Raw genomic sequence first — 24,292 nt, 5'->3', positions numbered from 1 at the left:
ATGTATTTTCAGCTCAGCATTTAATTTGCAGAAAAGATAAATGTCATGGAAGTCCTTTTTTAAGAAGAGGATTTCATGTTAATTGATATGATAATGCATCTCCTGGTCAACAAATTTCCTTTTCAATTTCCCTGTCTTAAAATCAACAATCAACAATAACAAATATTACCAGCCAGTACTTTAATAGGCTGTTTCTGCTTATGTACTTTCTTTCAAGGTAATTGCTTTCCTTCGGGGGCATGATTACCTCTGTTTCTGGTGTTTATCTCAAATTATGCGAAATTGTTTATATTTTGTGTTAAAGACTACCTTAAACCTTTTACAGCAGGGATGAGAAACCTCCTTTCCACAGGCCAAACTTTGCCTGATATGGCCTCATTTGGCCCGCAAGACTATTTGAGGGAAGCCATGCCCAGCTGCCCTACACCTGATACCTTACATGTTGTTGGAGGTGGGACGAAGTAAGGGTGAGACAAAGGACCTTATGTCCAAGGTTGAGAGGATCAGCACAGAGCAGGCTTTGCAAGCCTTTCTGCACTCCCTCTGTTTCTGCCAGCAGGAGGGATGAATGGGCCAAAGCAGCTTCTACTTGTCTTTCATTCCCCACCCTCACCTCACCACGGTCGCCTCTGTTGCTGTAGGGAAAAGAGACTGCATATTTCCTCCTCTCCCTTGCTTCAGTGAAAGCTGCAGTGTGAAGTGTGAGAATGAATGGGACAAATAAGCTTATTTCCTGCCTCATTCCCCACTTCCCTATTGCCACTGCTGCTGTGTGAAGGAGAGGAAATGCTACATTTTACAGGGTACATGTCTTTCTTGCCATTTCTACAGAAACAGTGCAAGGAATTTTGACAGGTGGGCAGAAGCAACCCATCTGCCAGTTATATGACATCAAAATGATGTCACACAATTGGCAGATGGGCAGCCCCACTGGCCTTTCAAATTTGGCCCACAAAGCTTATGCTGATAATGATCTCACCTGTGGAGCGTAAAAGGTTCCCCACCCCTGTTAAACCAGGTTGTAATGTTTTGTGAGGCAAGGCAAGAGAACTTCAGCTCCTGGGACAATTTTTAGATGGGCCCACCTGTTAAGCTTAGCTAGGGAGAGCCTGTCAGGATGGACCTGCCTCCTTGAAACATTTGGGCAGAAGCTGACAGAAGCTTCTGCAATATTCACAAAAAAGAGTTGGGGGGGTCTAGGAGAGCAATATCAATTCTACTCTTTTCTAAATTACACCCAGTTTGAAGTTAGTGATAATTAATCTAAAAACGTTATCTAATTACTAATTATATTGATATATGATTATATTTTCTTTCTTTTACAAAAGCATTGATGTATGTCCACACTCTTCTTGTTTGACTTTTCTCCCAGATTTGTAAGCTGCTTGAAGGCAGACACCCGCCTCCTTTTATAAAACTTTGTAAAATGCCCTACATTGATAGTGTAGCACAAATAATGTCTTAGTAATTACTAAATTCTCAGGGAACAAATTCCTACCAGTACTGTGTCTCAGTACTGGTAAAAATGTGCCTGGTATAACAAGACGGTCAGGCGATTGACCATATGACAGAGGTTGCTCTTTGGGATTCAATTCCTGTCATCATTCTCTTCCTCCTTTAGCTATCTCCCTCCTCCACCTCCCCTCTGCCTGAAGCACACACACTGGTGTATGATTTTGCTCTCCCACATGACAGCTTTTCCATGTCAGCCCTATTTCCTTCACCCCTTCTGGTCTAATGCCTATTGGCTGCCGTGGCTGAACACAGAGGAGGGACAGGCCTTAGGTCCTCTATAATTGCGGCTCATTCCTTTTTTGAAACTTTTCATCAAACTCTTAGGAGGGCATACATCACAGCTGAGCAGCATCTTCATTGCATCAGTTTTGGGAAATGGCTGGATCCAAACTCCTCTGATTTCCAAAACCACCCAGCTCACTTTGTTGGATAACTCTCCTTGGTGAAAGGGATCCTTGGTGTGAATGCAACCAACACAGAGGGCTTCCTCCTTCAAAAGGACTGGGAAGGTAACTGAATATTTTTTAGGGCAGATAATTATCAGGGTTGTTATGCCTGCAGGATATTCTTTTTTAACAGGCTGTATATATTTTAAGTGTCCTATCCTTTAAAAATATCTAATATTGTGGCTTGGGATGGAGGAGAAATATGATTCAATTTGCAAGTAAAGGTGAATCTTTCCCAAATAATACATGAACCGAAACACTACCATCCTTCAAAATTTACACTTCTCTGAATTTTGCAGTGCAGTTATCCATCCAAGTAATGTGTACCAAGATGGTAAAGTTTTCATTAAAATGTATATAGTCATGAAAGTACTCAAATTAGGGAAACTACTTTGCAATAATAACAATATTAGGTTAAATTGCATTCAAAAACGTGTATATGAGGAGAAATTTGCACCCAAATGCTGATGAATTTTCATGAGGACTTGTATGAACAAATCCACAAACTGATACGGCAATGCGGAGAAGAAAAAATGTGGGATGGGAAACTGAAATTGATACATTTTCCAGTCCTAATTATGGATGGAGTTTGACAGTGTGTCTTTTCTGGTGGCTGAATGAAACCATCTGTAATTGGGGGCAGGGTTAAAAAAAGAGCTTTTCAAAATGAAGGCCTACTGCCAATATGCTTAAAAAATGAATGGGGGTTCTGTGTGAATTGGGAATGGTGGAGAAATCGGTTCAGTTCTCATTTTAATGCAAGATTTCCAATTTTTCACTTTCCAATATAAAATGCAAACCGCAGCATAGCCATCCTTCAAAATATATACTCCTCCAATTTTTGTGATGCAGTTATCTCACAAAAGAAAATGTGTGCAAGAAAACCTATATTGGAGGAGTGTGTGAGGGAGAGGGGATGAGGGAGAGAGAGAGAAATTCAAAACCATATTATATTTGATATATGTATGTATGTATGCAGCAAATTGTACTGTGCTGAATATTAGAAAATTAAAAGACTAAGAGAAACAAAAATTGGCAGATTTGTACATTCCTAGCAGCACTTTGTAGGAAAAATATGGTATGCATCCCTGTTTAATGTATACATACATACATACATACATACATGGCAAGGAGCAGTAACTCACAGCATGAGGAGCACCGAAGATTCAATCCCAAGCATCAGTGATCCTGTCAACAGGGAGGACCATAGTTCAGTAGCAGAGCATCTGCTTTGCATGCAGAAGGTCCCCAGTGTCTTTAAGTAGGCCTGGGAATGTTCTCAGCTTGGAACCACGGAGAGATGCTGCCAGCTTGTATGGGCAATGCCTAGATCATGGGTAGGCAAACTAAGGCCCGGGGGCCGGATCTGGCCCAATTGCCTTCTCAATCTTGCCTGTGGATGGTCCGGGAATCAGCGTGTTTTTACATGAGTAGAATGTGTCCTTTTATTTAAAATGCATATCTGTGTTATTTGTGGGGCATAGGAATTTGTTAATTCCCCCCCCCCCAAAAAATAGTCCGGCCTCCCACAAGGTCTGAGGGACAGTGGACCGGCCCCCTGCTGAAAAAGTTTGCTGACCCCTGGGCCCAGATGGACTGAAGATTAATAAATAAATAAAAAGCTGGTCACTGGTTGTCCAACAGACATTTTAACTGAACTTAAATTTCATAGATTTAGCACACTTTTCATTTTCTTTCCAATGAGATTCTTATACACCACTTAGAGATGATTGCAATTAAGTGGTTTATAAAATATTTAAATAAATAAATTACAGGCAGTTTCAGTGAACTGAAAATTACCATTGTAGATTTATGCAGATGCACAGTCTCTTCTATGCCAAAGACACCTGAAACTTCAGTAAGTCACAGATGATGATAGATAGATGATAGATTAGATGATAGATAGATTAGATAGATAGATGATAGATAGATAGATAGATAGATAGATAGATAGATAGATAGATAGATAGATGATAGATAGATATAAATAGATAGATAGATAGATGATAGAGATAGATAGATTAGATAGATAGATGATGATAGATAGATAGATAGATAGATGATAGATAGATAGATAGATAGATAGATAGATAGATAGATAGATAGATAGATAGATAGATAGATAGATGATAGATAGATAGATGATAGATGATAGATAGATAGATAGATGATAGATAGATAGATAGATAGATAGATAGATAGATAGATAGATAGATGATAGATAGATAGATAGATAGATAGATAGATAGATAGATAGATAGATGATAGATAGATAGATATAGATGATAGATGATAGACCTCTTTTTCTTTTTTGCTTTTTCTGGTTGTGTCTCTCATTTTCATGGTAGCTACAAAAAGAAGACAGAATTTTTCTCTCTTCCAGTTCCCTAAGTTTTTGTCACACTCTAAAGCAGGGATGGGGAACATATGACTCTCCAAGGTTTGGTTAGGCTACAACTCCCATCACTCCTGACCATCAGCCGTACTGACTGGGGCTGATGGCACTTGGAGTCAAACGGTGATGAATAAATAGCTCAGATGATAGAGCATGAGACTCTTAATCTTAGAGTCATGGGTTTGAATGCCACATTGGGTGGAAGATTCCTGCATTGCAGGGGGTTGGACTAGTTGAACCTCTTGGTTCCTTCCAGCTCACAATTCTATGATTTTATGAACATCTGGAAGGATACAGGTTCCCTATCACAGCCCTATATGAACAATAATCAATTCCAAGGAAATTCATGCCGAGTAACTGTTCAATATCACTGTTTCTCTCCTCTCCTGTAACTCAGAGAACTCATCCTTATCTTCCTTCCACAGGCAAGATCAGAGAAGATCTTTAGCTCCTGGTCCCACCAACAGACTCAAAACTTTGGCTGAGCTTTAAGCTTTCCATCGCAATGGGCAAGTTTTCTACTTTACCTGTTCTGGCCTATTGCCTGGCCTGCCTCATCCTGAGAGTCTCCAGCCAGACAGCAGTGAACTTCAGGAATACCCCCATCCCCTTTGAGGTTCTGGATCAAGATAAAGCTTACAGTCTCATTCAGCCTGGAATATTTACAAACTCCAGAGCCACCACCAACCATTCAGGCAACCTTATTGGAGATGCCACCACAGAGGGTCCACAGCTGTCAGTCATGTGTGCTAAGCCGACAGAAATCCGGCAGGCCTTCAAGTACATTAACACGTTTGTGTCTTGCACTATCTTCATTGTGGGCATCATTGGGAATTCCACCCTCCTGAGGATCATCTACAAGAACAAATGCATGAGGAATGGGCCTAATGTCCTCATTGCTAGCCTGGCTCTTGGGGATCTGCTCTACATTCTCATTGCCTTGCCCATCAATGTATATAAGGTAAGGCCCCTCTTGGCCAGGGTTGGGAAAGAGGAAGAAAACACCCAAGTTTGGATGAGTTTATTACATCACTGCAGTGCAGTGCCTGGTGAATCAAGACTCTTCAGCAATAAACAGTAACCACGAGTTAGGTAACTGCCATATATACTAGGTTGAAGATGGGACCTATCCAGGCATTCCAATCCCTTGTGCAAGGAGGGTGAGTGGGAGATGAGGCCCATCATTCCCATTCTTGTTAGCCTCCACAACTTGGAATAATAATAATAATATAATAATAATAATAATTCATTACTTATACCCCACCCATCAGGCCAGGCCTCCCCAGCCACTCTGGGTGGATATTAAAAACACTAAAGCATCAAACATTAAAAACTTCCCTAAATAGGGCTGCCTTCAGATGTGTTCTAAAAGTCATATAGTTGTTTATTTCCTTGACATCTGGTGGGACGGCATTCCATAGAGCGGGCGCCACTACCGAGCAGGCCCTCTGCCTGGTTCCCTGTAACCCTTCTCACAGTGAGGGAACCGCCAGAAGGCCCTCAGCGCTGGACCTCAGTATCCGGGCTGAACAATGGGGGTGGAGACACTCCTTCAGGTATACTGGGCCGAGGCCATTTAGGGCTTTAAAGGTCAACACCAACACTTTGAATTGTGCTCGGATATGTACTGGGAGTCAATGTAGGTCTTTCAGGACTGGTGTAATATGGTCTCGGCAGCTACTCCCAGTCACCAGTCTAGCTGCAGCATTCTGGATTAATTGTAGTTTCCGGATCACCTTCAAAGGTAGCCCCATGTAGAGAGGATAACTTCTGATACAGGAAGACTTTTCTGTTCCTGAGGGTCCCCATGCAGATTTGAAAACCTGGATCTCATGGTGTTCTAGGTTGTACAAGGAAATCCTCCATGAGCATAACAGGTTGGCTGCTACATATGTTTGCCTCCCTGATCATGAATCACAGTTGGTGCAAGCTTCAGAGCAAGCACACTCATTCTCACTCTATGTGACCTAATTGTGAGGGTTATTAGAACACCATATTAGGGGTAGCATGCAACACTCAAAAGATGCTTCTCTTTTTGGTAACATGAGGGATAGGGAAGAAATCTGATTTGGCTCACTTTTTAAGGTGAAAAAAAAAATTCCTTCCAGTAGCACCTTAAAGACCAACTAAGTTAGTTCTTGGTATGAGCTTTCGTGTGCATGCACACTTCTTCAGATACACAGTGTATCTGAAGAAGTGTGCATGCACACGAAAGCTCATACCAAGAACTAACTTAGTTGGTCTTTAAGGTGCTACTGGAAGGAATTTTTTTTTATTTTATTTTTTTACTATGGCAGACCAACACAGCTACCTATCTGTAACTTTTTAAGGTGAATCTACCTAATTAACACTTTCTGAAACTGTAACACAGGGATCCTTAGGAATGCTCCAAATTTAGCAGTGCGGTTCTGCAGTCCAACAGTGTGTCTAAGAATGCATATACTAGAATAAAGCATGCATGAAAAAGCACATGTTGTGCAAAATAACATTTTTAAAAAACATTATATTTGAGGACATTGTAAAAAATGTGTATGCTAATCAAAACTGTGTATATGCGAGCAGAAATTTGCACTGAAATGCTGATGAATTTTCATGACTTCTCCCCCCCCCCCATTACAAACTGATGTTGAAATTTGGAGAACTGCAGTTATGATTGGAAAAATAAACTGAGGGAAACCAAAATTGGAAGATATACCCATCTGTACCCTCATATTATGTAAATTTGTGTCCTCTTTTATTTTGATCTATAAGGGCTTGCCACATGTTGGGGAAGACACAAGCACAGCAGGTTTTTCTGTTTTGAGAGTAATTTATTTGGGAGAACATTGAGACACCAGGTAACTCCCCTTTTCTCTGAAATGGTATAGAGTGACCATTAACAGATAAGTGAAGGCATGTACACATTGCCATCTAAAGAGGACTTTCCTTGCCCCACCCCCTAATATGACCAATAAGTTCAGAGCAGGGCTTCCCAAACTTGGGTCTCCAGCTGTTTTTGGACTACAATTCCCATCATCCCTGGCTACTCATCCTGCTGGCTAGGGATGGTGGGAATTGTAGCCCACAAACAATCCCAGTCCAGAATCTAAAATTCCCTACTGCACCATGGTGCAGAGATGGGCGGTTCAGAAGCATTTAGGAAAGCTTGGTGTTTACTTCCAAACAGAAGCATCCCTCTTTGAACTCCCTTCTTAGCCCTGCAGCTGAGGACACAATCAAGCTACTGTTTTGCATCTGAGAGCCAGAAGTTGGTCAGATGTCAGAGAAGCAGCAAAACTCGGCTTTCGCATGTACTCAGCTGGGAAGCCTCCAGTGCAAAATATTTCTGTGAGATGTAACTGTTTGTGCAGGCTGACTTGGATATTTCAAGTTGTTTTGGATGTTAGCCAAGGCACCTCCTGATTACAATTAATCAGGAGGTGCCTTGGTGAGGAGCCAAAACAGTTGTGGACACATGGCATGTGAGTGTAGGGTCTCCTTCAGGGGGACTTTGTTTTGAAAGGGCTGCTACTCCTGCTTGCCTTCTCTGAAATTGGTACAGCAGCAACAGCTTATACAATCTGACCTTTGGTTCATCTTGCTTAGTATTGTCTACAATGACTGGCAGGATCTTTCTAGGGGTTCAATCAGGAGTCTCTCCCAACCCTACCTGAAGATGTCAGGGATTGAACCTGCGACCTTCTGCTTGCAAGGTGGATGCTGTAACCACTAAGCTATGGGCCTTCCCAAGAACTGCCCTCATCTCTATTTCTAGATGCAGAGATCTTTGTACATCCCTTGACTGACAGAGAGAAGGAATAGAAAGTTGAACAAAATCTTCCCTAGGTTAAAGAAGAAAGGAGTGGTTTTATGAAAGAGAAAAGATGAGATTAAGTTAGATCTTTAATTTCTATGCCAATTTCCCATGAAGGAGATGGAAGCAGTTCACAATACAGTGGTACCTCGGGTTAAGAACTTAATTCGTTCCAGAGGTCCGTTCTTAACATGAAACTGTTCTTAACCTGAAGCACCACTTTAGCTAATGGGGCTTCCCACTGCCGCCGCGCCGCCACCCCACGATTTCTGTTCTCATCCTGAAGCAAAGTTCTTAACCCGAGGTACTATTTCTGGGTTAGCGGAGTCTGTAACCTGAAGCGTCTGTAACCTGAAGCATCTGTAACCCAAGTTACCACTGTATACAAAATAGAAGCAGCAATCATGAATGCAATTGTAGATTGAATTAACTGAAGCGTAGAGTCCAGATCACAGGAAGTAAGAGTTCTGACTTAGTTCTGCATTTTTTATGCAGCCTAGGGATAAGTAAATCTTTTTCACTTTCTCTCTGTTTCTTACTTTTTCAGTTTTCCAGTCTTAAGTTCTGGTTCCGATGCATTTATTCATCAGTCTGCAATTTATTTATTTTTAAAAGAAGAATCTTCAAGGAAATTCATCAGCGTTTCTCCTAAAATACACTCCCCCCCAAAAAAAAACCCCATAATGCATTTTTGTATGCTATTTCCACTAACAATTAATTCTATTGTTTTTATGGATCACTGTTGTGATGCCATGATGCCAAAAGTTTTTTATGCCCCCCAGGCCTGGCCCCATTTTATTTATTTATTTTCCATTTTTTAAAAATAACATTTTTTAGAGGCTGCTTCGATAAGCCCCCTGCTGTGATACTGTGCTGCCAGAGCGGTTTTGTGCCATGTGTCCATTTTTAAAATAAAAAAATAGCAATTTAAAAAATTCAAAATTATTTTTAATTAATTATTTTTAAAAATATGCATTTACTGCCCACTCTGAGAAGTAGCCCACTGTGATGACACAAGGTCTTTGTGCCCTCAAGCCAGCCCTAATTGTTCTCCATTTGAAAATAGCAGTGATGGTCATGGTCATAATTTTACTGACCACTGACCACTCCCACTACTGAGATTCAGTGGTGCCAAGTGTGCTATGTGACCCCTCCAAGATGAGCATTAGCTCTCTGAAATATACTTGGAGTTGAGAATGGATTTCGTGCTCTTTATTCAGCTCATAGTGGTGAGGAGGAATGAAAGTGCCCCCAGAATGTCTGCTTTATATACATTATTCACACAATGGGCCCCACGTGATTGGCTAATTCCGGGATTCTCCTGTAGGCCAATCAGGTTGTGGATTCACTTCCACCTGGAGCTGGATTGGGTGGCTCCTGTGGACCAATCAGACCGCTGCGTTTTGGATCCTATTCAACTCAGTAAATAACACTCTCCATGGTTTCAGATGGGAAATGGACATATTTCAGTAGCAGAGCATCCACTCTGCATGCAGAAGTCTCCAGGTACAATCCTCAGCCTTTGCACGTAGCGCTGGGAGAGACTCCAGCCCGAAACCCTGGAGTACTGACAGTCAGCGTAGACAATACTGAACTGGATGGGCTAACTGCCTGACTTGGTATAAGGCAGCTTATTCTATTTTAAGTGGGAGCCTTTTCCAGCTTTGCTAGGAGATAATGGAGACTGAAGTTAATGCCTTCTTCGTGCAAAGCATGCACCCTGCCCCTAAGCTCCTGCTGCTACTCAAAGCCCCTGTCTTGCAAGCAACCAGAGTCTGCCTCCTTTCCGTACACCCATGTACACCCATGTACAGCCTGCATGGGCTGGGTGTCGGGAGCACCTTCTCTGACCTTCCGATCACAGGAACGTAGGAACATCAACACAGCATTCCCAAGGAATAGGTCCTGGTGCAGTGGACTCACATTTGATCACGTGAGCACCTGAAACGCAGCAGAGTAACGGAAGCAAAGCTGTGGAGATTTTGTTGCATACCTAATTTATTTCTTCTAATTAAACAAATAAAAGAACATGACAAACATGTACGAGAGAAACAGCTCTCTCATTCTGCCATCTTGTCTCTAGACAGGTCAAAGAAAAAGACGCATAGTGCTAGGGATGGAAGTCTGGAAGAGTAGCTTCCTCCCCCTCCTTTAGACAGAAAGTAAAACAAACATGATCTAGTGATCCTTGCAATGGGGAGGGATGAAAATACTGACACCTCCTCCCTGTACCTGGAAGATAAGCAAATGAATTGTTTGTTTTTCTAGCCCAAGCAATTTTTTTCTGGAGCAGTCTAAGGGCTAAAGCAATTCATGACTGCTACCATTTCTATCTTTAAGGATTAAAATAAGCAATGAATGGGTTGGAATGAATGTTCAAAGCTTTCCGAAGTGCCATGCACACCAAAAACTAACATCTCAAGGATAAAGATCAGCAGATCCCTTTCCCTGCCTTGACATACTAGCTTTCCATATGCAGGAAGGGTTTTGTTATGCACTGAAGTTCTCACCCTGGGCCAGCAGGGGGATACTGTAGATAGTTTTCACTCAGATCCACATATGCAAATAAGGAATTGAAAGTGACGTTCAGTGATTGGATAGTTACAGAAAGTTGTTACTGTTGCTTTTTAGTGGAGCTCTATATAAGCAGGTTGGCTGAACCCTTCAGTCCAGTTCTGTTCTGGGCCTGTGAATAAACAAGAGCTGTTTGAAGAATTGCTGTGTTGTCTGATATGTTCACCCACAACTTAACAGGTTTATTATTATTATTATTATTATTATTATTATTATTATTATTATTATGGTCCCATCTGCACTAAACATATAAAGCAGCATCATGCAACTTTAAACAGCCATAGCTTCCCTCCAAAGCATCCTGGGAAGTGTAGTGCTGAGAGCTGTTGGGAGAACCCATTCTCTGCAAAAGCCTGCAGTTCCCAGAGTGCCCTAGAGAACAGGATTGATTGTTAAACCACTGGGAATTGTTGTTCTGGGAGGGGAACAGGGGGTCCTGTAACAGCTCTCTTGCTCTTAATAAACTACAATTCCCAGGATGCTTGGGGGGAAACAATGACTGCTGAAATAGTATCTTGGCCCTTTAAATGTATGGTGCAGATGGAGCCTGTCATACCCATTAGACCCATTGAAATGGACTGAGGGCCATTTATTTCAGTGGGTCTACTCTATGACTAATGTTGGCTATCACCTATGGTCCAAGAATGGCTAATTTTAACTGTTTCCCATGGCTTAGAACTTCAAGCTGAGTTACTCATGGAAGTTCATTCCTGCACCAAAGCTCAAAGTCTTAATAGGCTGTGTATGACAACTGTTCTATAAACTGGACAAGTTGTTCAGGACCTAACACAAAGAGGAAATTACATTCTGGTTGTTGAATGGAATATCCTAACTGTTACACAATTTATTTCATTAATCCACATTTTATTATTTGCCGTATCCGTGTAATCCAATATTTAGCGTGAACTGAAACAAAACTTTCCAGTCTAATTCAAAGTAAACCAGTCTGGTAATCAGATTTCCAAGACAGCTGATTCACTGATTTAAGAGCTTTTTCAAAAAGGAAAGAGGAACTTCCTCAGCCAGCAAATCATTTCTGAACATGTAAGGAGAGCTTTCATAAATTATTCTAATAGTTTTCAAAACTGAGATGTTTTACCTTTATAACTATTTTGTTTCCAAAGTTCATTCATCTAATGATCAGAAATTATTTTCTGCTTTTCAGCTGACATTCTTCAAAATACAGCTGACTGATATTTTACATATTTGTTACATGAGCAGAACACTTGCATTTCATACAAGAACTTGCAGATTTATTTTTTTCTAGGGAAAAAGCTACACATAGCCAGAATGGTATTGTTGGACTCATAGGGACTCATAGGGATGCGGGTGGCACTGTGGTCTAAACCACTGGGCCTCTTGGACATGCTGATTGGAAGGTCGACAGTTTGAATCCCCACAGCGGAGTGAACTCCCGTTGCTCTTTCCCAGCTCCTGCCAACCTAGCAGTTTGAAAGCATGCCAGTGCAAGTAGATAAATAGGTACCTCTGTGGCGGGAAGGTAAATGGCATGTCCATGCACTCTGGCTTCCATCACGGTGTCCCGTTGCACCAGAAGTGGTTTAGTCATGCTGGCCACATGACCCAGAAAGCTGTCTGTGGACAAACACCGGCTCCCTCGGCCTGAAAGCGAGATGAGCGCTGCAACCCCATAGTCACCTTTGCCTGGAGTCCTTTACCTTTTATCCATCCTTAGTTGGACTCAGTAGTGACTGATGCCCATTGTGACTGGTCCCCCACAGTCCCTCCCCCCATTCGCTACTGCCTGTGGCACTTCAGATGTGATTGGGCTCTGACTCTCATCAGCCAGAGCTACAGCAGCCAATGGTCAGGCACACTAGAAGCTGCAATGAAGAAATATCTAGAGGGCCACAGATTCCCCGTCTGTAAACTAGATAAACCAATTGTCTGACTCTGTATGAGGCCTTTTTATATGTTCATTAAAGTGATCTTGTACAGAGCAGTTGCTGCACCACTGAGGCCCCCATGTTTGCTACTAGGGCGAGGGGATGTTTAGCATTTTTGTGTAGCATTTTGTTGTTGGCTAGCTTTGAATGGATGGGCATCAATTCAGCCTAGAATACCTACACAACAGAAAAAGGTGATACAATGGTGAATGTGAAGAATGGGACTGTAGACTACAACCAAGGAACATTTTTGAATATTAAAAAGTACTCCTGGCAACCAGAAAGCCGGGGGTGGGCACCAAATTGTCGAAGGCTGGTGTATGGGTTTGCCTGATGCCCCTACACATGCAAAGAAATGAGTACAAAGTTATAAGAATCCAGTTCTCCACTGAGATGGCATGCTGATGATGCGCTTCCTCTCTTTCAGCTGCTTGCAGAAGACTGGCCTTTTGGTGTGCAGGTGTGCAAATTGGTGCCTTTCATTCAGAAGGCCTCCGTTGGCATCACAGTCCTCAGCCTCTGTGCTCTCAGCATAGACAGGTAACAGACCACCTTCGTTGCCTCCTGTCAAGCCATTCACTTAGCCAGCCCTACCTATGCAATTCATTGACCCTCTTCAGTCTTCCCTGAACACTGTGGTGGATAATCTTTTCAGCCCAGTGGAGCTACACTGTCTTTAGAGGAGGAATGTGGTCCTGCAGATGTTGCTGGGCTGAAACTTCCACCTTCATCTCCTCTGCTGTATTTTGTCCATGCAGTGTGTGGGAGTTTCGACTCCCTGTGCGGCAGGGAGGTTGGACTAGATGACTCTTGTGGTCCCTCCCAACTCTACAGTTCTATGATTCCATTTGCTTTTTCCTGGGCTGCTCATGGCAGGTATAGAGCTGTGGCCTCTTGGAGCCGGATTCAAGGGATTGGCATCCCCATGTGGAAGGCTGTTGAGGTGACCCTCATCTGGGCAGTGGCGATCATCCTAGCTGTCCCTGAAGCCATTGCTTTTGACTTGGTGGAACTGAATTACCGTGAACAGACGCACTGGGTCTGCATGCTGGCCGCTGAACAGAAATCCAGCTTCATGACGGTATGTTCTCTCTTGTTCAGCCAGATGATTTGAACAACCAAGGGAAGGGATGGGCCAGTCTGTCAACTACAGCTTCTCATTTCCCCTCTTTTAAATTCTGCTCCCCACATTTCTGCATCAGCCTGTGAATTCTTATTTTTTAAAACAGTTCTCATAGAAATTCACCAGCTTTTTTTGGTGCAATTCCCCCCTTGTTTACACATTTTTATATGCAATTTCCCCTAATACAAATATTGTTGCATATCAGGGGGGTTGAGGTTGGATTATATCACCCTTGTGGGCCCTCCCAACTCTATAACCCTATGATTCCATGATTGTGGTTTGTTTTTTTCCTGGGCTGGTCATAGCAGGTACCAAGCTGCATTTTTGTATGCTATTTTCACAAATGTGTACATTTGCACACACACTTTAGTTTATGAATTTATTTATTATTTTACACATTATTTGGATGGAGAACTGCATTTCTAAAATTTGGACCATTGGGAAATTTGAACAATGGCTGTGTTTTGGTTTGCATATTGCTTCAGAAAATGTGACTTGTGTAAATTTGCCATTAAATGCAAACTGAATCAAAGTGTGTATTCTTATGTTAAAAGTGAGCCTCAAATGCATACAATGAGATGATTCCATTTGCTTTTTCTTGGGCTGGTATAGAGAGCTGTGGCCTCTTGGAGCCGGATCCAAGGGAATGCATACAATGAGGTGGAGCAGGGCAGAATAGCATGCAGTTAACGTAACATAAGAACATAAGAATAGCACTTGATTTCTTGGATAAATCAGGCCAAAGGAGCCCCATTTGGTACAGCCTCCTTTTCTCACAGTGGCCAGCCGAATGTGCACAAGATGCCCAAAAGCAGAACCTGAGCACAACAGCACCCTCCCCTCCTGCAGCTCCTAGCAACTAGTATTCCTCTGACATTGGAGCAGAGTATAGTCATCATAGCTAGTACCCATTGATAGCCAATGGGATGCAATGGCACATCATGGGAGGGAAGGGGGTGGAACAGGTCAGCAACTGAATGCCAGTGAAACCAGGACATGGTGGAATCAAAGGCTCAGTCCATCTCTGGTCTTCATGTGTTCCACAGGTGGCATAGGGACAAAAGTCCCCAAGGCAATCCCACCCACCACACAACAGCTAACAGCTCCTTTGGAGAGGCAGCTGCTTTCATACCTTCCTTCCCTTCCATCTGCAGTTCTACAAGGATGTGAAAGATTGGTGGCTTTTTGGCTTCTACTTCTGCCTGCCTCTGGCCTGCACTGGCGTCTTCTATTCCCTCATGTCATGTGAGATGCTGAGCAAGAGGAATGGCATGAGGATAGCACTCAACGACCACATGAAACGGGTGAGGTCCCCCAACCAAGGCTCAAGGGAACAAACCCTGTTCCTTAGCTTAGATGCAAGGAATGACGTCAGGCCACCAGACCACATGGCCAGGCTTTGCCTGCTCTGTCTGGCAATGGCTTTCATAAGAAAATAAGAAGAGCTGTGGTAGATCAGGCCAAAGGGCAATCTGGTGTTGTCACATGGGTCAACCAGGTGCCTATGGAAAGCTCACAAGCAGGAGCTGAGTGCAAGGTGCCCAGAAGATGTCCTGCTAACTGAAATCTCTTTCATTGCAATAGGGAGCCTGTGACTCTATGGGCATGTTTGGGCTCCACTGCCCATCGTCTGTGCTCATTGCCTGTATCTGGGGTAGAGGGAGTTTAACAATATCTGGAGAGCCACAGCTGGAGATGCCAGGGAATGAACATCTGAATGAATAGTGGCTTGTCCTCTGAATTTTAGTAGTATGCTCTGATAAAGAAGTGGGCTTTCTGGTTGGACAGCCTGTCTCCCTCATGCAACTGGTGAAATATGAACATCCTTCCCTTGCTTCCATTCCTGGCATGCAGGACTCTGGGGATGTTCTGGATATTCCCTAATACCAGAATATGGCAGTCATCTGAAGAGCTAACATCGTGCAGTGGTTAGAGAGTTCCTTAGCTTTCATGAGGTTGTTGTGGAGACTAAGAGAGGAGGTGGGGATCTGTGCATGCCACCTTGAGCTTCTTGGAGAAAAATGTGGTCCATAAATGCAATTTAAAAAAAAATTCCAGAAAGAGATTCCATCACACCTTCTTGTATTCTGGAAGAGTCAGTTCAGACTTCAGGCTGGACTATTATTATTATAACTATTATTATTATTATTATTAATCAGTGGAACTGTCCGAAGTCCTGCATTTGTGGGCACAGTAACATAGTAAAGCAACTCCTTGGTCTCTGCCTCTGTATATCACTCAGCAAATAGCTGAACTTTCAGCTCATAATAGTGCAGAATGAACAACAGAGAAACCAGGGCGTGAAACAGCAATGGGGAGCAGAAAGACAGGAAAAGTTAGGGCTTGGGTGTGAAGAATGGGGTTGATGGTATTGATTGATGTCTTTACCATATTATACACATGCTCATGTCATCTTTGCCTTTTGTTGCTCCTTCATTCATTAACTTCAATGACTGGACTGCTGGTATTCCAGCGCCGGGAAGTGGCCAAGACAGTGTTCTGCCTTGTGGTGATATTCGCCCTCTGCTGGCTACCTCTCCATCTCAGCAGGATACTTAAGAAGACCATTTATAGTCAACAAGATGCTGATAGGTGTGAACTGCTTAGGTAAGCTCAATATCAGAAGCTCCTTATTTTCTTCTTGGTGGTGGAAGAGATCTCTACCCTCCCTGAAATTAAAGAGGCCATTTCCAGTGTTAGAAATACAGGGAGCCACTTCATACTGATTTGGACCACTGGTTCATCTAACTCAGTATTGTCCACATTACTCTTAACTAAAAGCAAGATGTATGAGTGGTCCATATGGTGATATGGTGTAAGGGGTGAAGGAATGCAAGAGGTATAAGGGGATCCTTCAACATATAGGGCTTTCAGACTTACTCATGAGCTGTTGATAATGCATTTTGATCACTGAAATTTCCAGGCAAGACCAGTGCCAAACGTTGGCATTGCTGGGTACTTTATGCTGGCCCACACCTCTGCTGGGAACCCACTGCCAAACTCTGGAGACTCCCAGGGCACTGGAAGTTGCCTTTATACCAAGTCATACTATTTGCCCATTTAATCCAGCACTGCCAACTCTGGCAGGCAGCAGCTCTACCAAGTACCAAACAGAGGTCTTTACAATCACCCGCTATCTGATAATCTTAAGAGGAGACAACAGGGGGCTGAACCTCACACGATAGACATATGAGGCATGTGCTCTCAGCCACAGCCCTTTCTACAAAGTTTGCATGCCGGTGGCCATAAGAATTGTCAAAGGATTGAAACATGCAGCTGCCATCATGCTCCCTTCTGACAGCACTGACTCTCCATTTTCTTCTCCACTCCAGCTTCCTTCTGGTCATGGATTACTTTGGCATCAATATGGCTTCGCTTAACTCCTGCATCAACCCCGTGGCTCTCTATTTTGTCAGCCGGAAGTTTAAGAATTGCTTTCAGGTAGGATCGGGATTGTGCTTATGGAGGTGCAGGGGAAAGGCCCAAGTGCCCCAGCCAAGTTGTTACTGGGACGAGGAGGAGAAAACTTTATTGGGGCTAATTCTCTCTCTCTAGTGCAGATGTTGTTGTTATTGTTATATTTTATTACTGAGCCTTCGCCCTAGGGCAGGTTGTGATCCAAACACATTAATATTAAAACAAAATACTGCACAATATTATGAACAGATGTTGCTGAACTACAACTGCCATCATCATAGATTTCATAGAACTGTAGAGTTGGATGGGACCCTAAAGGTCATCTTTTCCAACCCCCTGCATTGCAGGAATCCTGCCCATAACCATCTCTGGGTGAGCTCAAACCACTAAAATTCTGATGAACAGACGCACTGACCCGTTGTACCACTGTCATTGACCGTTGTCCCTGGGCATTGACCATGCTTGGTGGGACTGGTAGTTGTAGTTCAGTTGCATCTGGAGGGCAAAAGAGTTCCCACACCTGCGATCTCAATATATTCTTGTTCTTCAATACATTCGCACATGCAGAACAAATATAATCAGAAGAAAACATTACCCAAAGACATTTAAAGTTACCTCTTGGGATTTTTATTTGTTTGTTGCATTTATGACCTGCCTTTCCATTTAAAAAAATGTCTAAGGCAATGATCAACAATAAAATCTGCAATAAAATAATATATAACCCTTTTAACAAATAAGCACCACAATTAATCAGATGAAATATATTAAAGTGCTGTTGCAGTAGAGGCAGTGAGTGAGATGAACCCAAAGGACTGAAACTGGCGCACAATTTTCTTATCACAGTGTTAATTGAGTCCAAAGGTCAAAAAGCCAGATTTGCAATTTTTTCAACATCCTGAAAAAAATATCTCAAGGACAGCACAGAATGCAATATTGTCTCCATCTTGGCCTGCCCTTGGTAGTAATGTCCCAGCCTCTCTCTGGGATGGGGACCTTGGCAGGGCCTTTATTTATTCATTACATTTTCAGCCCAACTTTTCTCCTCCCAAAGAGCTCATTCTGGCATCTATGGTTCTCCTACTCCTCATTTTATCCTCACAACAATCTTGTGAGGTAAGCTAGACTAAGGAGACAGTGACAGGCCCAACGAAGATCACCCACTGAGCTCCATGGCTGAGCGGCTATTTGATCCTGGTCCAACACTCTAGCCACCATACCCTGCAGGTTTGCCATCTTCCTAGGGCTGTGGTGTAGGGTGGTTCTTCAGAAGCCCTAAACATCTCTGGTTTCTTTCTCATAGTCATGCCTTTGTTGCTGGTGCCAGAGACCAGCTCTTGGCATCGCACCAACAGATGACAAGGGCTCTGTTGGGAAGTGGAAAGCCAATGGGCAAGAATTGGGCCTCGATCGGAGCAGCTCCCACCTGAAGTACAGCTCTTCGTAGATGAGGAGATAAAGAAGAGGAGGGTCCACCAGGACTATGGAGATGGCCAGCCTGATTTTCCTCTTCAACTTCTCTGCTTTATTCTGGAAGGAACTGGCAGTTTCATCACCCATTCCTTTGAAAAGGTCTTGCTCACCTGATGTTCCTTAGCCCCTTATTACTTCCTTAACCCCACCCAATTAATGCATCTTTTTCTCTTTCTAAACAGCAGAATCCCTCATAAAAATAAATGGCAGGTTGGAGCAGACCAAAGGCACTTATAGTCTAGACGTGGGGAAATTTGGGCCTCTCTGGCTGGCTGCTGATGCTCTCCCATGCTACACACCCCAACAGCCTTGCTTTGCACCCTCCTTGGCAGCTTTTACCTGCTGAGAATGAGTCCCCGAATGAACTGTGATTGCACTCCTTACCTGCCTGGATGGAGAGAGAGATGAGTAGGGGTGAGTGTGTGAAACCTTTTAAACATGCATAGCTGGAAAGTAGCCTACTGTACAAAGGTAAGAGTCAAATTCATTGTTCTGCCCACTCTTGCTGCCCATTTGCATGTGGACCCTGTAAGATTACCTAATGGCGAATGTGGCCCTTGAGCTGAAAAAGATTCTGCAGCCAAAGATGCAGTTGATGTATTAGGTTCCAATTTTCCCTGGATATCAAATAAGGGCACAGTTGGGGAGAGGAAGGACATGGAGGGCAGGAAAACAGAAGGGATGTGGTTCTGGAAGGGACAGAATGCTGGAAAGGAATTGGACAATATAGCAGATTCCCTTCTCCCTCTTGCCTAAAGCCGGGTGGGTAGAACTATAGCTACGGATGAGAGGGAGAGAAATCTTATTCAATTCATGTTTAAAGCCAAATCTATCAAATTCACAACATCTGAAGCAGTATGAGAACCAAAACACAGCTGTCCTTCTGAATTTGCATGTGTCCAGATTCTCCAGTCAGTTCTGCAGCCAAACAATGTTTAGAAAAATGCATGTATCAGGGGGGCAGTGTGGACATTAGTGAAGATAATATTAAAAATGCATGTGTTAGTCAAAACTGAAGGCAAAAAATGTGTTTATTAGGCACTAATACACTGAAGGAATTTCATGAGATTTCTTTTGGAAAAGATTTTTGCAAATTGCTGCATAAATGTGGGAAACTGAACTTAAGATGGGGAAAATGAGAAAGAGAAAGAACTAAAACAGAGAGTTATTTCCATCCCTATCTGTAGCAGAGCAGGCTGTGTGGCTACGGATTAGGGTGAAGTGGTGGTAGATTTCCTGCTATGGTCCGTGCCTCTCCTACCTCCCCCTTTCACCCCTAGTCATTCCTACACTCCCAGGTTTCTATCTTGCACATGGGCAGGTAAGGATGAGGAAGAAATTTGATTTTGTTCGCATTTAAAGGCAAACTTACTTGATTCATACTTTCTGAAACAGTAGGTGAACTGAAATTCAGCCCTCCTTCCCAATATTGTGAAGTCTCTAAATTTTGCAGCAGTTTTTCACCCACATTTAATTTAACACACACCCATAAACATGATAATAGCATACAAACATGTGTTACATTAATGGGAATTGCTTTGCAAAAAAATGTGTGTAAGCAAGATTGCTTACAAATATGTGTATATGAGCAGAAATTCACAATGAAATGCAGATGAATTTTCATGCAGATTTTTTTTTAATGCTAACCGATATGTAAATAGGGAGAACTGAACTTGAGATTAGAAAATGTGTCCTTGGACTATTTTCGATGGAAGACAGAGTTGCATGTATGTATAGAAAACCTCTGATTCCAATATAGCTGACTGCAATCATTATCTGTTGCTCCACCCACTTTTGTCTCTGGCCCCACCCACTCCTGGCATGTAGGCCTTGGAAGGTTGGCCAAGATCGGAATGTGGTCCTAAGGCTGAAAAAGGTTCCTCACATTCTTCTTCTTCTTTGGCAATCACTTGTAGCCAAGTAGGATTGTCTTCCATAAACAAGGTTTTAACAGTGAGTCTGTAAGTGACTGTGGAGGCCAGTTCTGGATCCACATGTCCTTCCACAGTGGGGGCAGGAGTAGATCATATACACATGGACAATACCAGTGCACCACCTACTGTGTCATCACTTCCAGAATATGGGTGGTATTCAAATACAGTCGTACCTTGGTTTTCAAACAGCTTAGTTCTCAAATGTTTTGGCTCCCAAGCAGTGGCGTAGCGTGGGGGGTGCAGGGGGGGCCGGCCGCACCGGGCGCAACATCTGGGGGTTAGGGTTAGGGTGCGCAAATCCACGGGTTAGGGGGCGCAAATCCACGGGTTAGGGGGTGCAAATTACTTGCTTTGCCCCGGGTGCTGACAACCCACGCTACGCCACTGCTCCCAAGCACCACAAACCAGTGACTGTTCTGGTTTGAGAACTATTTTTAGAAGCTGAACATCCAATGGGGCTTCCAATTGGCTGCAGGAGGTTCCTGCAGCCAATCAGAAGCTGCACTTCGGTTTCTGAATGTTTTGGAAGTCAAACGGACTTCTGGAACGGATTCTGTTCAACTTCAAAGGTACCACTGTATGTTTTACTCAGAGTGGCTCTATTGAAATTAACATATGTAATTTAATTATGTCCATTCATTTCAATGGATCTACTCTGAGTAAAACTTAGTTGAATGCTGCTCTGCATAAGTGACATCACTTCTTGTGAGCTGAAGCCACCAAGAAAGCAAAATATGAGATTGTAATGGGAATGCCTCTCCCACTATAATGCTTTTGTGATCCACCATAGTCATTTTGTTTCATCAGCTTCTTTTCACCTCTTCTCCTGGACTACTTGGCTCTGAAGATAGCTCAGTCTTCTTTATTTTGGATTTTGCTAGCCTGCTGGTGTTTCAGTGCTTACCTATGTGAGTGTGTTTGTGTAGACAGTAGCTTATCTCTCATGCATGTATATATTATATATTGTACAGAAAACCATGTAAGCTTTCGGACTTCAATAAGGTAACTGTGAAACAGTTACAGAATCTATTCAAGATTAAGTCTTCAGTCCTATGCCCACTTAGCATTTAACTCAGTGGGATTTGCTTCTGAGTTATATATGAATGAGTTCATATAATCACAGTACAAGTAAACTCTTAAGAGCTGTATCCAGTGAAGCCGACCCATAGAAATTAATGGACACAGCTAATTTAGCTCAAGTAATTTCAGTTGGCCTACTCCGAGTAGGATTTCGTTGGATGCATTCCTAAACTTCTGCTAGACAAGATAGTGCTGTGATTTAAGAATGACAAACAGCTGTAATTTGTTACAATATAACTGGTTTCCATTCGCATCAGGTAGATGTTCAAGGGTACCAATGAGATTTGAACCTGTTACATTTGTGAATGTGATCAACTCATGCGCTGGTGATCAGCACCACACCTGGGCCTCCTTTTCCAAGTATTTTGAAGAGGATTTATTTGCAACAGAATGAAGGCATCATAATTTTGGGTTGTGACTTTATTCTGTTGTTTATGTAGCCGTGATCTATATTATGCTGAATTTCAATTAAAAGTTCATTGACTGTGCCTCAAACTTTTTTCTGGCTAATATGCTGACTGGCAGTTGCAAGCATAAGTAGTAATGGCTGTAGGCCTTAGCCATCACCATCCATACTACCGTATTTTTCGCTCTATAGGAAGCACTTTTCCCCCTCCAAAAATTAAGGGGAAATGTGTGTGCATCCTATAGAGCGATTGTGGCTGTGCGGCTAAGCCCAAAGCCAGAACAGGGACACGGAGCGCTGCGCAGCGCAGCGCTCCATCTCGCTGTTCTAGCTTGGGGTTAGCTGCGCAAAGCCTCTGAAGGCACCCCGTGGCTCTGCGGAGGCTTCAAAGGCTGCGCCCTGGGGGCTTCAGGCAGCTATCTGTAAGCCTTCAGAGCAGAGCAGGAGAGCTGCGCAGAGAGGATGAGCTGCGCAGCACCCCTTCAGTGAAGCGGGAGAAATGGAAGGGGCTCCGTTTCTCCTGCCGCTTTGCTGAAGGGGCGCTGAGCAGGTTCCTGTTCTCCCCCTCCTATGGTCCGGTGCATCCTATGGTCCGGTGTATCCTATAGAGCGAAAAATACGGTATAAGCCAACCACTTCCTAGTTGCCTGGATATAATTTATTCTATTTGTCTATTTGTGATGGCTGGGTGCAAGGGCTTTTGCATAACTAGCTGAAAATAGCACCACCTATTCTGCAAGGAGGTACCCACAGATGTCGGGAACTCCAAGCTTTACAAAAGTACAGAATGTGAGGTTGGGGGACCTGAGGCAGGAGCACCCAAAGTGTTCAACACAAATAGTATACAAAGTGGCCATGGAATGCTGGCTGGTTGGGTCAGAGAACTGGGTGCACTGCCTCAGATGTCTCTCTCCCAAAGAGGGGGAAATACATCTGGAAGGTGGGGAGTGGAGGCTGGTCCATTAGGGCAAATAGATCACTGCCTCACAAACTCAACCTGCTTTCCTACTTGCAGCCAGTTCAGAGGGTGGTTCTGGCTGGGTGCTTCCTCCTTCTTAGCCTTGGTGTTCCCCTTGCAAAATTCAGCAGGATGGGGAGGAAACTAGAAATTGTCAAATCTGTCTGCTGTTGGTTCTAGCTCCACCTGCTGTTGGGCTCCTTCCTTTCCACCCAACCAGTTGCAATGAGCAACAGCCACCACTAGCTTCCCTTCCCAGCAGTTGTGCACTCAGCCTGAAGTCATTATCCTGCATCCATTTTGCACAAAAAAGAAAACCCTTGCAGGGAGGAAGTCACCATGCTGCAGTTCTGCCAACTCTGTTGAAGTCTTCCAAGAAGTCTTCCAAGAAGTCACTTCCTCAGCAGAAGTGAATGTGAAATACTAACCTGAAGAACTAGGAAGGAGCGTTATTCAGAAATACCTGGGTCTAGCTTGCTTCCTGACCTAACATCTGCATAAGCAAAGCACACCATCAAGCCACCTCCAGGGCCATGTTGGTCAATTTGTAGGTGAAGGAACAATTGTACGGCAAATGGTGACATTCATACCCCTGTCATTCTCCCAGCTCAGTGTGAATAAAATATTTCCCTATATGAAAGATTTAGAGGGATTCTTATTAATGGTTACATGGGCCTGGGAATCTACTAAATACTTCATACTGCTATCTAATTCATCCCTCTCGTGTGTGCCTCTGGAGAATGCAAACATAGTCCAGACAATCCCATGAGCCCCAGTGGCTGACATGGGAGGGAGAGAGTATGCTCAGCATGTACAGTACCATGTAATTGCTGGGCTTATCTGAACATGTTTTAAGCTGCCATACAAAGTCCAGAGCATTGTCTCATGAGAAAAATCATAAACAGATTGTGGGTTAATTTTGTTGCACAACAGACTGCATGTGCACCCTGTTGTGCAGTAAGCTTTCACCATCACAGCTGATTGGATTCCTCTTCTGTGCAAAACTGACACTCGCTTGCTAGCACGACAGCCATTGTGCTAGCCGACAAAGAGCACTGGATACAGCCCTATGTCACCGATTACTGGTGAACTGTTCTGGTTCCAGGTTGTGGAGATACTGAGGGAGGGGACACCATGGAGGAAGAGTCAGCTTCACTGCCAGGAGCTGCAGCAACTCTCCCTCATCACTGCTCCCCTCTGCTTGTTTGCCATGCAGAGAGCAAGCAGGCAGTGACATCTGCTGATCCTCTCTCTCACCAGCATCTGGGCCAAAG

The 24,292-nt window shown here is 43.4% G+C and overlaps 1 protein-coding gene and 1 long non-coding RNA gene across 2 annotated transcripts; both read left to right on the top strand.

Annotated features, from left to right (window-relative positions):
- The first annotated feature begins 1,794 nt into the window (after positions 1-1,794).
- LOC309361996 (endothelin receptor type B-like) lies at positions 1,795-20,371 on the top strand. The gene is made up of 8 exons (XM_081897429.1): positions 1,795-2,024; positions 4,782-5,317; positions 13,058-13,170; positions 13,507-13,711; positions 14,908-15,057; positions 16,227-16,360; positions 17,086-17,194; positions 18,471-20,371. The coding sequence occupies exons 2-8, from the start codon at positions 4,862-4,864 to the stop codon at positions 18,612-18,614; spliced, it is 1,311 nt and encodes a 436-aa protein (XP_081753555.1). The 5' UTR covers positions 1,795-2,024; positions 4,782-4,861; the 3' UTR covers positions 18,615-20,371.
- Positions 20,372-20,966: 595 nt separating this feature from the next.
- On the top strand, positions 20,967-22,149 carry LOC309362049. Its single transcript, XR_014164734.1, has 2 exons — positions 20,967-21,167; positions 21,266-22,149. It is a non-coding gene; the product is annotated as an uncharacterized lncRNA (long non-coding RNA).
- The last annotated feature ends 2,143 nt before the right edge of the window (positions 22,150-24,292 follow it).

Source organism: Podarcis melisellensis (genome assembly GCF_964234715.1).
Source record: "Podarcis melisellensis genome assembly, chromosome: Z".
Lineage (NCBI taxonomy): Eukaryota > Metazoa > Chordata > Lepidosauria > Squamata > Lacertidae > Podarcis > Podarcis melisellensis.
This window is presented reverse-complemented; position numbering and strand designations above follow the sequence as displayed.